Source organism: Coffea arabica, chromosome 2e (genome assembly GCF_036785885.1).
Source record: "Coffea arabica cultivar ET-39 chromosome 2e, Coffea Arabica ET-39 HiFi, whole genome shotgun sequence".
Classification (NCBI taxonomy): domain Eukaryota; kingdom Viridiplantae; phylum Streptophyta; class Magnoliopsida; order Gentianales; family Rubiaceae; genus Coffea; species Coffea arabica.
The window spans coordinates 13,359,487-13,374,426 of NC_092313.1; the positions used below are offsets into that span (position 1 = coordinate 13,359,487).

The 14,940-nt window shown below is 36.2% G+C and overlaps 1 protein-coding gene and 2 long non-coding RNA genes across 4 annotated transcripts; 2 read left to right on the top strand and 1 right to left on the bottom strand.

Moving 5' to 3' along the window:
• Nucleotides 1-6,957: 6,957 nt before the first annotated feature.
• Nucleotides 6,958-8,018, top strand: LOC140036674 (uncharacterized). Its single transcript, XR_011840229.1, has 2 exons — nucleotides 6,958-7,149; nucleotides 7,895-8,018. It is a non-coding gene; the product is annotated as an uncharacterized lncRNA (long non-coding RNA).
• Nucleotides 8,019-8,652: 634 nt separating this feature from the next.
• Nucleotides 8,653-9,279, bottom strand: LOC140036675 (uncharacterized). The gene is made up of 2 exons (XR_011840230.1): nucleotides 9,143-9,279; nucleotides 8,653-8,942 (listed from the first exon to the last, which is right to left on the bottom strand). It is a non-coding gene; the product is annotated as an uncharacterized lncRNA (long non-coding RNA).
• A 765-nt stretch (nucleotides 9,280-10,044) lies between these two features.
• Nucleotides 10,045-14,042, top strand: LOC113731065 (putative late blight resistance protein homolog R1A-3). 2 transcript variants are annotated; one of them, XM_027256106.2, is made up of 3 exons: nucleotides 10,046-10,181; nucleotides 10,469-10,637; nucleotides 10,780-14,042. In XM_027256106.2, the coding sequence occupies exon 3, from the start codon at nucleotides 10,820-10,822 to the stop codon at nucleotides 13,904-13,906; it is 3,087 nt and encodes a 1,028-aa protein (XP_027111907.1). In that variant the 5' UTR covers nucleotides 10,046-10,181; nucleotides 10,469-10,637; nucleotides 10,780-10,819; the 3' UTR covers nucleotides 13,907-14,042. The 2 variants fall into 2 exon arrangements, with proteins under 2 accessions (XP_071935162.1, XP_027111907.1); XM_072079061.1 differs by lacking the exon at nucleotides 10,469-10,637 and having other exon boundaries at nucleotides 10,045-10,181.
• Nucleotides 14,043-14,940: the final 898 nt, after the last annotated feature.

The following is a 14,940-nucleotide window of genomic DNA, read 5'->3' on the forward strand; positions in this document are numbered from 1 at the left end:
ATTAGGTAGAACTAAGAGGCATGATTATCTAACATTCTTGATGTAGCATTAATCAATAAGTAATGCCTAAAATTAGGTAGAACTAAAAGACATATGGCTATTCATGTAATGTGTAGACTTGCTTATTAGTCACGTTACTTCTCTAAGATAAGCAATTTGACAATTTCCATTTTTTTTTGACAATTTCTATTTGCTAGTACTTCACATTTAATAATCTGATAGATGAAAGAAATAAAGAAAGACAATTATAAAATGGGTTTGTCATTTTCTTTTGTTTGCTAGACTTGAATTAGCATTCAAACATATTTAAATATATTTTCAAACCAACGTAAAATTGAATTAATCTTTTTTGTATATTCAGTGGCTTTTTTGTTTTACATTAATAGTTCTAGATTCATGACACATAATTTTTATTCAACTCTAGCCCACCATGACCTCGGTTTATATATACTACCATTTCTCCTAATCAAGATTTCATATTGGATCCTATTCTTTTTGTTGCAATTTAGATGATTGTTTGATCGATAGATTACAAGTGTTCAAGAATGGAGGGAGCAATAATGGTTTCTTTGGACAGGACATCATCTATTGAAAATGAGCCACAGACTCTCAATATTGAGCAACTTTAACTTGTAAGAGTGAATATACATATTTTCTTATTTTTCTTTCTTTCTTCCCTTTTTTTGGCTGTCTATCTCTTTGTTTTTTTTTTTTTGTGGAGATTTTGATGATTTTGGTTTTGATAATTTGTATAGGAGGCAACACTTTATGTGGTGAGTACGAAGAGCATGGAACAAATTCTTTGAATTTTCACTAAGACAATGGCTTAGATACACACAATATCTAACAATTTCTTGAGTTTAAAAATTTTCTTTTCTACTTTCTAGGTTTTTTGGATTTATAATTCTTACTTATTTGATGATTCTTTCTGTTACTTGGTTGATGATTTTTTTTCGGTAATCTGTATCATAAGCTGCAAAATTATAGGTTATTATGTGTTCTTAAATCATGTGCTAAAATAGGTGAGTTTCTCTTTTTCTTTTTCTTTTTTTAATAAAAGTGGTATTCAAAATCAAGAGATAGTTGGAATCTTTAAGTGGTGAATTCCAAATCAACTTGTGTTTAAGGATAGGTTAGAATAAAATGCTAAGAAATAACCGGTGGAACTATTCTACAAATGGGATAATAAACTCGTGTTTAAGGTTAGAAAATACATATTTAGTAAATCATTTTTTCATGCTCAAAAGAAAAAAGTTGAGCCTACTGTAAAAGTTCAAAAACTATAATCCATTTCTTAAATTGCATTTTTTTTAATGATGAAAATTTATCCTTTTGCAAAAAAAAAAAAAATGTTTACATGGGGATCCTTTTTTATTTTTTTGCAAAACTGAAGGACTCTCTTACCATTTTAACTCAAAAAACAATCAGGCAATAGCTTGCAGTAGAGTGCAAGGTTCCCTTGAACTCTGACCCGTTTGGAACTTGAGTTTTTTGGAAGTTTGTCTAAAATTTTACTATAGTGTACTGTAGAAATTTTTGGAAAAATTTTTTAAGATGAAAAACTTTTTTTTTTCTTTCTTTCCTTTTTTTCTTTCTTTCCTCTCTTCTTCTTCCTTCCCCCTCCCCCCTTACCTCTACCTTCCCAGCAGCCATGGTCCTACTATTTTTTTTCTTTTCTTTCTTTTTCTTTTTCTTTCTTTCATTTTTCTTTTCTTTCCTCTCTTATTCTTCTTCTTCTTCCTTCCCCTTCCCTCTTCCCTCCCCCGCCACCTCTGCCTCATTGAAGAACCAGCAGCCATGGTCCCAAATTTTTTTTTTCTTTTTTTCTTCCCATCTTCCCCCTCTACTTCCCTTCACCCTCCCCCTCTCCCTCCCGAAGCCAGAGAATCAGCAGCCATGGCATGCACAAAATTTTTTTTTTTGCTTTTTCTCCCCCTCTCTCCTTCCCTTCCCCTCCCTCTTTGCCCAATCTGGTTGCGTGACCAGATCACAGATGCGGTCTGGTACTGCGATTGGCTGCGATCTGGTCGCGCGACCAGATCGTAGCTAGGGGAAGGGGGTGGGTGGCCAGGAAGGGAGAGTGGGAAGAGAAGGAGAGTGGGAAGGGGAGAGAGAGAGGGAGAAAGGAAGGAAAAAAAAAAGGAAGGTCTGAGCTGGAAGCGGCGGCGGAGGTGGTGACCGGCGATGAAGGTGTGGTGGATCGGGGTGGGGGAGAAAGAAGAAGAAAAGAGGAAGTTTTTTGTGTATTAGATATTTTGAAGTGTGTAGATTAAAAAATTTGATAAGTTTTTTTGGGTTCCTGTAGTTAAAGTTGTTAAAAAATTAGTAGCAAACAAACTTGCCAAAAAACTTGGGTTCCAAACAGGGCCTCTATTCGTGTGGCTGCGATCAGTGGTGGGATAGGCAAAAGACCAAAAGACCACCAAAAATCAGCCCAAAGATCAAAATACCCCTCAATTGCAAACTTGTTTCTGTCCAAGAACAAAACATGAAGAATAGTGAATTTCCAGCAAAATCGCTCCCACCCAACACCAAAAGACCACAACACCCTGGAGGTTCACAAAAATCACAGCATAACCGGACCATCGACACTGTTCACAAGCGATTCCCTCTTTATATATGTAAGATATATATATATATATATAGACACACATACACATACTATGTAGATAGGAAGAGTCATCTTTTGGTGTCATCCATTTGTTAAAAATATATTAACTTTCTTTAAACAACAAAATAGGAAAACAAATATGTCTTCGATAATAATCACACATATCGGTGTGCCAAAGTCACTAATGATGGATTAATTAGCTACGCAATCAGGTAATTTAAAATGTTTTCAACTCTAATATGGGCATTAAAGAATTATTCGACATTGATTTTCAACTTATCAACCACTTCAACTACCATGACGCCATGACCCCGATTTTGTTTAGGCGCAAATTTTTGATACAAGGATTGTGATTTTTTATGAGATTGACATGAAGGGAAATTAAGAAGACGAGTGATATATTTATTTCTTTTTTCTTTTATGACCTCGTGGTGGCCCAAACTACATTTTCATCCCTCTGACTTTGATCATTTTTTCAGTCGTGCCCTCGCAATTCTTGTTTTTGTGCCCGGCATTAACGACTAGTATCATGCATATGCTTGAGAAAGTAATCCCTTAGAACCTGCAAATCAATTATTGAAGAACCAATTACCAAACAAGTCTTGGAGATATCAAATTGAGATGAAACTAAATAGCAAAGGACCAAGATGCAATGCAACTTCCCTATTGTATTTTATTAGACACCGTTGCAAAGCTCTGAGGAAGCTGATTTTGGAAAGAGCAGAAGAGGATTAACCTCTTGAAACTTTGAAGGATCCGTAGGTTGTAATAAGAGTCCAAAATTTGTTTTGTCTCAAGTTACAAATTCAATCTTTTGCAGAGGAAGGAATAGATTACAAGAAAAAAAAAGGAATAAAAATTACAGAATACTACAACAAATAGCTATAAGAGTTGAACCCTAATATAGTATCTTGATGTTGGCCGAGTTTACCACCTGTAATTATTGTTATGTTTGTGCAAGAACCATTTTTCTTGACCTTGATTTAGTACAATAATTTGTCTGCTCAATAAAAAAGTAGCTTGTATATATGATTATTACTTTGTATTTTATTTAGAGTAAATTTTATGTACACTATTAGTGTATACACTATTGCAATTGATTGGATAGATGACACGTGTATACTAACAGTGTATATAAGATTAATTCTTTTATTTATACATTCCTTGTTCTTCTGCTCTTTGATTGAGCTTAAAGGTCAAACATTAATTGAGGTACTAATTAATCATTTGAGTAAGAGGAATCAATTACGCACCTCGTGAATCATGATCTTTTCTGGTTTATACCTTTGATTTTGTCCTTTTTTTTCAAAAAATTTTCTAATTGCATTATTCTTTAAAAATCCTGAATCTTAAACAATGCCGTACCAACTGCTATAACAAATAAACAAAATGTTATCAACCTAGTCAAGTGTGGACCTTTTGCATATGATTATTCTACTACTTTACATTAAAATGAAGGCAAAAATTTGGATAGACCTGATCTCAAAAATGATTATTCTATTACTTTACGTTAAAAATGAAGGCTATAACAACATATTTGGTGAACTTTTCTAATGGGACCTTATTTTAGAGATGGAATATCATTAATCAGATTTCACCACTGACTTGGTAAATGCAAATTTTGGAGGTGTATTGCAGCATGAATAAACATTTCTGCTTTTGGTGTAGGTGTTAGAAAAATGTTGGTAAATACTTCTTTTCTACTTTAAAAGCGAAAATGTTGATAAATAATTCTTTTTCCCTTTGATCAAATTTCAAAGATTTTCTGTGAAAAAAACGAGTAGACTTATATAAAGAGCATTATAGCTCCATTACATCATAAACAACTGAATATCTCAGCCTTGAAAACATAAATGAGTAAAATATTAATCTCCTTGGAAAGGCACTGTGTGAAAAACCCTCCATGCATCTTTTGTTTTCTTTTTCTTTTCTTATTTCTTTTAAAGCAATTTGAACCAACCCTTCTAGTGAATGATCTGAGGAAAAGGATAAAGAAGCAAACTAAAACAAGTTATAAGTTCTACAAACTAAGCACATAATTATCCAATGATATTACTTGTGTAGGCATTTGCATATATTCCGGATGCATGCTTGTACTTACCAAGAAAAATGCCACATACAAATCAAAAAGAATCCATAAAACATCTTGGAAAACTTTCATCAGGGAAATTACTAAAACAAATCAAATGTTTGGTGTTCTAAGCTCACAGAAATGATAATTTTTATTTATTTATTTATTGTTTTAATGTAAGCGGAAGGTCCTGAATCCGGAAACTCTCACTTACATTCCCTCCTCCTCTACCACTCAACTCATTCCTCGCCCAACTTATAACAATTTCATCAAAATTGCTAGAAACAGTGTGGTGTGCCTACATTTTTTTTTGGCACACTTCAATTTGCTATGTGGGTGCTGAGTGCCTTTCGGTATCTTGTTCTTCAACTTCTATGTGCAGTTGGCTAATTTTTGTTGGGAAAGATGCAAAGAGATTCTGTATCTCATCATTTTATTCACCAATAATAACAGATAAAACCTAAATATTCTAGTCCATTGCAACTTCTTCAAAGTAACAGACGTATACAATAGAGGGTCATCATGTAGAATTGTTGGATTAAACTATGGTTGACTAACACATAGCTTTTAATTATTGATCGATACATCTTATGTGGCATCATAACCATTTCCTCTGAAAATTTTGAGTATGAGGATACATATTCTATTCATTGACTTTTTCTTTCTTTCTTTTTTTACTTTTTTCTTTCTAAAATCATGTATTTCTTGTTTGGAATTCAATCTTCTAGTTATCTCTTGTTCGATTTACTTTTAGGGGTTTGGAAATCTGGTCAAACACTCTTTATTGTTTGTTATATCGTCATTTGATTGCGAAAGGCTTGCCTTGAAGGAGCAAACCGACAGCGGTTGTTATCACAACCTACAAGAGAAAACGCACAAAATTTTTTTAAATGCCATGTTTATTTGGCAAAAATTCAACAGAAACGTCACATCTGGAATCGCCCTGGTGGTGTTGTTGTATTTGTATAAATATATGTTCTTTTTGTGCGCCTAAATTTTGCAATTCTTTTACATTAAAAGCGTGATTTTTTTTTTTGTGTTTATCAAATATTATAAGAAGTACAATAACTGGACGTAGTCGCATAAAACTATTACCTCATCCTGTTACATCTATGGCATTGTAACAATATATATTTGCAAAGAAGAATGGTAACTCGAAGTTGACATTTTCTCATTGTTGATCTCACTCAATTAACCACCTTAAGGACAAATTTTCAACCATTCTATCTGGCTGTAGACATTTTGCAAGCCTATATCAGCAGAAGTATCTAAGTAACGAAGCACAATTTGTCTTCTTACATGACCATGGTTGCCAATTAAGCCAAAGAAAATTACACTCCCCAGCTGATTTAAAATAAGAAAATGAAAGTCAATCAAACTTATAGGTTCTTGTTATTGGTAGCAAGCTAGCTTGAATCTTTCTCAAAGAAAAAACCAAGAAAAGAAAAGCAGCTTTAATTGAAACATTACTTATTGACATGTCCATAAGATATTCTAATTGCCTTCTCTAGGGATCCCAAGGTCGGAAGGTCTACATCACTACCTCTACTTCTTTGCCCTTGCAATGACCAAGAAGCTAGCTGCTCGATGAAAACGTCCCAACTAATTGAGAAAATGTTATTTGTTCCTTGTCCTTTCGAATGAAGTTTTCAAGTCGATGAAGAAAGATACTTTGACCATACTCCAATTATCTAATGTTCTTTAGTTTAACTTTGATTAATCAGACTGGAATTGACAGAAAAATAGAAAATTTCATGAACCACTCAACAAAGTTTTTATGCTAAAACCATCCGCGTACAAGGTAGGTTCCTACAGTTGCATGATACATAAGATAAAGATAGGCATCAAGAAGTAAATCTTGATACATAAAAATTTTCTTTTTCTTTGAGCACCCGGTATTCCTACTTTCAGTGAGACTAATCCGGATTCGACTCGAGGCGTGCACGCTCAGTTCGATTCTTACTCGGAAGTGAAAACCTAACCCAAGATTTTCAATGTGCGAGTCAAAATTGTGACCTCCCATTTGCATTAACAATCCGTTTATCAGATGCATGAACTTTGACACAAATTGCAAGAGATAATTGCTTGATACAAAAAAAATGCGATGGGCCTTGGATGGAATTAGAGGCATTGACAATACGACTACTTTGTGGGGTTGGGCACCAAGAATTTATCGGCCCATAGAACAGTCTATGGGCCACCAAGTGGCCTAATTTTGCAGGATCTTGGGGCAAGCAGTAGTGTTTTTTTGTAGCATTGTTTGGATTCCTATGGATCTCTTCTTTGGATTGGACAGCAAATAGGCAACCCGAACCGACCCAGGATCCGGTAACCCGTTTCTTGAAATGAACGCGAAAACTAAGAATCGATATTGCAAGGAACTCTCTGTCCTCTCCATGCTGCCTTCTCAAATCTTCATCTTCACAGCTGATGCGGATTGTGGCGAGAACGAATTCCTGAAAATTAGGTACACACAAAATCACACTCCCCTTCGTTGTACTTCGATTTATCAGAAAAGTCTTAGTAATATTTTACTAACTTATGATGTATCCTAAAAAACCCACCTTTCTTACCATTATCAACAGAGCGCCGCCAGACAGACTCCAAAGCCCTGATAGTACAGCAGCCCTGCCATGTTTATTTAGAGCTCTGTTCTGTTCTCGTGCCCATCTAAGCTTCTTTTGTGTTTGCTTAAAAGATTTGACTTGTAAAATCCCTTATTGTTTTTGTGTGGAGGGAATTGTTTCTGAGGGTCTAATGGCTCCTTTTTGATGTTCTAATTAGCTAATGGTATGTCTATATATATGGATGTGACTATGGACCTAATCACTCCCTTTTTGAGTAGTTATTTTTTCATTCGTATCTATTTTGATTAGGATAACGAGATCTTCTTGGCTCTTTTACTTTTAACTAATTAGTACCGAAGAATGTGGTTGCAGAAATTAGTAAATCTGAAGTGGTGATTGCGTGTATTTCCTCTCTATGTGAGGTTCTGAGAAATTTTTATGTTATGAGGATATGTGAGATCTCAATGTGTTGGAATATTGCCTGTTTTCGTTTTTAGTTTTTATCGGAGCATGTATTTAAAATACCTGGTTGTGCTCTATGTTCATATATATATATTTTTTGTTCCCTTTTGGGTGACATGCTATGAATAGCTGCAATGGAAGCACCTAATCAGTCTGATCTGCGATCTGATTTGAAACCTCAAGTCACGTACCGCTGCAAGAAATGTCGAAGAATCGTTGCTACAGAGGAGATGGTTGTTCCCCATGAACGTGGAGGTGGGCAGAAGTGTTTTAAGTGGAAAAAGAGAAGTCATACCCAAGTGGAAAACGAGCCACCTGAATGCTCATCTATTTTTGTAGAGCCCATGAAGTGGATGGAATCATGTTAGTCAATTCGCAGATTTCATGCTTTTTATTCAACAATATCGGATATTTGTCTTGCACTAACATCGTTCAACTCATATTTGCTGTCAGTACAAGACGGTGGTGTGGAAGACAAGATTATGTGCATGGGTTGTAAAACCCGGTTGGGATCCTTCAATTGGGCTGGCATGCAGTGCAATTGTGGGAAGTGGATCACTCCTGCGTTTCAGCTGCACAAAAATCGGATTGATGAATGTCAATTATGATCGAGGATCTTATAGCATATTTTTGTTAGTTTAGCAATATTGTCATGAGTATAAAGCAGTTGGTTGGTACTCTATTTGGCAAGCTTTTAGTCTAGCATGCTTGAGAGTCCATCATACACTTCTCTCCTGGTTTAATGTTTCTGATGAAGCCCGCTAGTAATCTTGTAAATCAGTAAGTTGGTCGCACTTTTGCATGTCATGTAATCTAGCAGGTGGGAGTCAACACGACTAAGTTTACTTGTATACCAAAAGAAGGAACTGCTATTAGCTGAAATTCAGAGAGAAGCATGTTGTGGAGATGCTTTTTGATACTAACTTCTGATTTACTGAGCGTTTAGAACAGAGCTACCTTGTACGTAAATTTAGTAATCTCACGTGTTCTAAATTCATAGGACACAATGTTGCGAGAACAGGTGCGTTTGTACTCCTATATTACGGAGATAATGTTCGATCTCACCAGATCAACAAATTACAATCCGGGAAGATGGTCAAAATTAAGTGGCATACTGCACTTGCATACTCCATGGAGAGCACATACACAACGTTACCATGGCAATAACTCCCTTGTTACAAAATGATAAAAACGGTCGTCATTTCTTCACTACATTACTGTCAACAGAATTCTGCAACAGGCATCAGCAAAGAAGATAATATCATGTCAGCCTAAAAAAGAGAAAGAACTCTTGCTACACAATTTTCTAATGTAGCAAGATGGTACTTTTACAATTATTTTTTAAAATTGTTTCTATTTGTGTTAGTGCACAATTGTAACACTTTAGGATATAATTGTAGCTGACTATCTACGATTTGCATAGTGTCTCACCGTTGACCTTTCAGTCTAACCACCTCGCATTTCATTTCACCACTGAAGCCTGCACAGTTCAGTTGACATGTTCTTCTGTTGCCTGGCTTCGAAGTCCCCTCTCCAGCTTGCTTCTCTTGCCATTCCCATCAAGAACAGTGCGACTGATTCTTCTGATTTCTTTGTTCTTTTTGCATTTTATCTTATTCAAGCTTCTCTTTCAATTTTCTGTAATTACCTAGCACTCTAACCAATTACTGAACTTTGCAATCTGATCAATAAAATCCTTCTGCTGATGCCAAAAGTTGAGAACTTTATGTAATCGTGATATCTATTTTGGTTGGTATTGGATCATACCTAATTTGAGGAAATTCTGAAAATTTCTTAATGTGAGGGATAGGGAGGAAGAAAACGACGGCTTATGCTGAAGTGACCTCTCTAATTCAAACCCTTGTACATCTGGAGAAATTCCCCTGTATTCTTTTCGAAAGTAAAATAATTTAGGCCAAAGGTTTCAATAAAAATGTGGATGAAGTCATACAGCTTTTGGAACTAGGAGAAAACGAGTGGGATCATACATTATATTAGAACTGTCAAGTACGATCCTGAATGGCTTCTGTTACAATATCAGCCATTAAGAAGAGGGAATCCTTTTCATCTAGAGTCACTCCAAGTGGGATCTTGTATTGGTAGAGCATCAAATATGAAGGAAGAAAAGGAAAAGATATTGGAAGAGATGAGTTCTTTTCACGCAGAGCTGAAAGAATTCCTTGATATGAGGCCGCGTTTGACCAAGTCAGTCAAGCGTGATACTTGATGCTACTGCTACATCCCCATCAATTAATCCTTTCCTCTTTTTGTTTCTTCCTCTCCCAATTAAAAATCACGCTTTCTGATTCTCTTTTTCTCTCTCCCAAACTAGGCCTAAATTCTTCTCACTCAAAAAGGAATCTTGTGCAGAATTAGAAAGCAGGAAATCATTCAAGATAGTGTTGATCAGTTAGTTACCAGTGAAACCACCCTCGCTGGCACTTTTCGCTTGTGATTGCGATCAATATCAGTAAGAATCCCCTTCTGATCGCCATGTAGCTTTCCACTTTCATTTTTTAGTGCATCCGTGTGGTCTTCCTTCAATTTTCTGGTTTATGCCCACTTGTCTCACTAAATTCTGTATTTCGCAATCTAGCTAAAATTCTACATTTTGCAATTTAATTCTGTTATTCAACTGTTTGATCGGTTTTATTGACATTCTGTATTTTACGCTCTATTTTGTCTCATGATGCTGATGCCTTTTTTTTTTTTTTAATGCTATTTGGTACTTAATCCGTCTTCTTTTGGGGATAACAGATTATGCTTGCTGCTCAGTTCATCCCAAATTGAATTTCTTACTCGGTATCTGCCTAGCACAAATTGCAAATGTTGGAAGCAATAGTTTGAGAAATCTGTATGAAACATGTATTCTGGGACGGGCTAAAAAAATGTGAGGAAGACATTTAATTTGGGGCAGATTAAAAATGTAAGGAAGATATTTGATTCTTGATGGATGGAGTTCTTTTTTTTTTTTTTCATTTTATTGAAGAAGTATTGTTTTACTGCTGTTTGATGATAATTGATTTGTCATCTTGATATGCCAAATCAAAAAATTTCTTGACCTGCAGCTTGTGTGAGAACTGCAGACCTATATTGTGGGAGAGATAGATGGCTTATGCTGCTGTGGCTTCTCTTGTCCAAACGCTAGAGTACGTGTTGAAATTTTCACATTTGGTTTTCCAAATCAAGATAAAGCGTGCCGAAGTTTACAATAAAAGAGTTGCTGAAGTCATAAAGCTTTTGGAAGCAACATCAAACGAGTCGGAATATCATCTGGAGCAAGCTATTGATATATTGGATTCGCCGAAAGGGAAACGGGCTATTCGGTATCAGTATGATAGTGGATGGCTTCTGTCGCAATACCAGCTGCCAAGAAGAGAAGGGCGAGTTCTGTCAGTGGAAATGCTGGAAATGGAGGAACAAAAGAAAAACATTTTGGAAGAGATTGATTCATTTCAGGCAGGCTTGAATGTATTTTTTGGTGTAACCGGTCCTCACATCATCAGGGGAGATGCAAGAAACTACTTTCTTTGGCAACTTGTTCGTACGCTGGTAGGAGAACAGCGTCTGGGAAGGAACCAACTCAAAAAGAAAATAGTTTATTTTTACAAAGTGACCAGGGACACAACAAATTTGTGCAAGGAGCTTCAGTCCTTGCTGATCATTCTTGACAATCCTTCAAATAAATGCCTTGATATATTGAAAAGTATCCAAGATGTTGCATATAGAGCCAGAGACATTTTTGACCTACGCATAATAAAAAATCAAGTTGAGCCTGCCTTGACATACTGTTTAAGGGTTAGGAAAGGAGATCCAGAAGGGAAAAGTTCTTTTGAAGAGAGGGTCAACAGGATTTTCGGTCTTGAAGAGAGGGTCAACTGTCTTTTCGGTGCAAATGCTGTCAAATTTTTGCAGAAGACATTAGAAAATGTTCGTTCTATTAAGAACAACATCAAAGAAATCAATTCTGAGGAGCTTACTGTTGAAGATTTGCAATTGGGGTCTGCTTCACTTGATGGTTCACATCAAGCCCAAGGCAGTACAAATCAGGAGGATGCTGTGGTGGGTCTTGATGACGATACGAGGAGAATCACAGAAAAGCTTACTAGACCACCACCATTTCAACTAGAAATTCTGACAATTGTGGGTATGGGCGGCATTGGCAAAACCACTCTTGCTAGAAAAGTTTTTGGTCATTGTTCAATTGTTTTGCACTTTCATTGTCGTGCATGGGTCACTGCATCCCAAGTTTATGAAGTTAAAGATTTGCTCTTCAGCCTCTTGTGCTCAGTTTCAGAACCCACTTATGAAAAGCATGAAAAGAGTAAAGAAGATATAGGTGAAGAGCTTTATAGAAAACTGAAGGGTAGAACATATTTGATTGTCATGGACGATTTGTGGAGTATCAAGGCCTGGAATGCTGTCCAGGGATATCTTCCAGATGACAGAAAAGGAAGTCGTATAATATTGACTAGTCGGTCCATTATTACTGAGTTGAAACCCGAGGAGAAACCTTACCATTTCATGAGACTTCTGGATAGAGATCACAGTTGGGAATTGCTGGAAAAGGTGGTATTTGGAAGAAAAAGTTGCCCACATGACTTGGTGGATGTCGGAAAGCAAATCGCTGATAAATGTCAGGGACTACCCCTGGCGATTGTTGTTGTTGCTGGTCTTCTCTTGCGAACTATGAGAAGACTAGACTGCTGGCAAGACATTGCGGATAGCGTAAGGTCATTTATGCGCAATGATCCTACAAATTGCCTGGACATACTTGCTTTGAGTTACAAGAAGTTGCCCAATCGCCTGAAAGCCTGTTGGTTGTACTTGGGGGCTTTCCCTGAAGACTGTGATATTGAAGTTCAGAAACTCGTTCATCTTTGGGTTGCTGAAGGTTTCTTGGATCCAGAACCCATAGCAGACATGGAACAGGTTGCAGAGGATTATTTAGACGACCTAATTGGCAGAAACTTGGTTTCGGTGGGAAAGAGAAATTTTGATGGGAAAGTCAAAACATGTCGCCTCCATGATTTCTTGCGGGAACTATGCGTGAGAGAAGCTGAGAAAGAGAAGTTCATGTATGTCACACCAAGAGGTGCCCAAGGTTTTCGAACAGGCATACGGGATATGTATCGGCTCAGTATCCACTTTGACTCTATCACTGATTACTCGGTGCCATCATTTAGACATGCCATATCATTTATGTGCTTTAGTTTGGGTTATGGCTTTTCGCCAGATCTCCTATTGTTGGAATTACAGCTTAAATTGCTGAGAGTATTAGACATATACTTTCTTCATTTTGATCATTTCCCCATCCAAGTACTGGAAATGGTTCATTTGAGGTATATCGCATTTAATGTTACTTATGAGCTTCCACCGTCAATGTCCCAGCTTAGAAATCTCCAAACCATACTCATTCGTGGCCCATGGGAAAGCCCCATTCTGTCTTTGGAATATTGGAGTATGCCATCCTTGAGGCATTTTCACTGTAGTGTAGTTAGTCACTTGAAGAAACCCACAATTGGTAGGAAGAGCTTTGATCGACTGTTTGCCCCAGAATATCTGCTTAGTCTCTCCACGATAAGCTTCTCTTCTTGCACGCGGGAGGTTTTCAACAGCATGCCCCAACTGAAGAAGCTAGGCATCTGTGAAACAGAAAAGGACTACATTACAGGTGTTTCATCTGAATGCCTAGCCAATCTGCACTTGTTGTGTAAACTGGATACTCTCAAGTGTTCATTTTTCAGAGAAACAAGTAAAACGCGGGATTTATGTCGGTTTTCTTTACCCTACAAGCTCAAAAAACTGACTTTGAGTTGGAGCTATCTTCCATGGGGGGATATGGCCAGTTTTGCCAATTTAGGCCACCTTACAGTACTCAAACTGAAAAACTTTGCCTTTCAAGGACCAAGATGGGAACTAAATGAAGGGGCATTTGGTTGTCTAAAGTCGTTGCTAATAGAAAGTACAGATCTAGTACACTGGGAGGCCACAAGCACTGATCATTTTCCATGCCTTGAACACCTGCTTCTGAGGTCTTGCAAATCCTTAGAGGAGATCCCTTACGGTATTGGGGAACTTCCTACCCTCTCACTACTTGAGGTGCACTACTGTAGCAAATCTGCAGAGGATTCTGCTAAAGAATTTGGAGGGCAAATTGAAGACCTGAAGGTTGTCACGAGAAGTGATATTTAGGTGAAAATATCATGAAAGATCCTTGATTTCTAATTTCTATGTGCACCAATGAGTCGGAATTTTCATAAATATGGTTGTTTGTCTAAAATACCAAAAAACACCCGTCATCTTCTAAAACAACCTCTTTTCCCTCCCACCATCCATCGCCAACACCTGCCTCTGCACCGGTACATTCTACACTATTTAGGGACCGTCTGGGATTGGATTGCGATGATTTTGATAAAAATGCACTTTTGAGTGTTTAAAACACTTTTGAAGCGTTTGATAAACATCGTCGTACCAAATTGGAGTGGAATTTTTGGTGTTACAAGCACTTCTAACAAAAACTCAAACTTGGTATTTTTAGAATAGCTTTTCTATTTTAAAAAATAAATATTAAATATAATTATTTTATCCTATATTACGAATTAAATAACGAGATAAATACATTAAAAAAATTTTAAATTACACGCTATCTTATACAATAAGTACTTATTTAACTAATTGAAATACGTATCCAAACAATGTACTTAAAAACACTTATAAGTGTTTTAATTATCCTATATTATGAAATGAATAATGAGATAAATACATTTAAAAAATTTTAAATTACACATTATCTAATACAATAAGTACTCATTTAACTAATTGAAATATGTACCCAAACAATATACTTAAAAAGTACTTAAATATTTAATAAGCGTTTTTATTAAAAACTTTAGATGAAGTAAATTTCAATCAACTCTATCAACCGTAAACAGGCTTTATTGTATCTTTTTAATTTTTCTTTTTTGTTTCTTTAGAATTGGTGTATTGTTTCAAGAATCCAAACACAACATTGATACATTAAGTGAACATCAACACCAAATTCTAAAGTAAATGATATGGGACTTAGGGTTAACTTTATCTGCAGAAGAAAAAGAAAAAATAGGGACAATTATAAAGTGGGCATCTTTCTGTTTATCTTTTGAGTAAATGTTATATATACTGATGGTGTATATATTATCACGGTTGAATGTATGACATATGAGTAAAATTTGAAATTTAAATTTAAA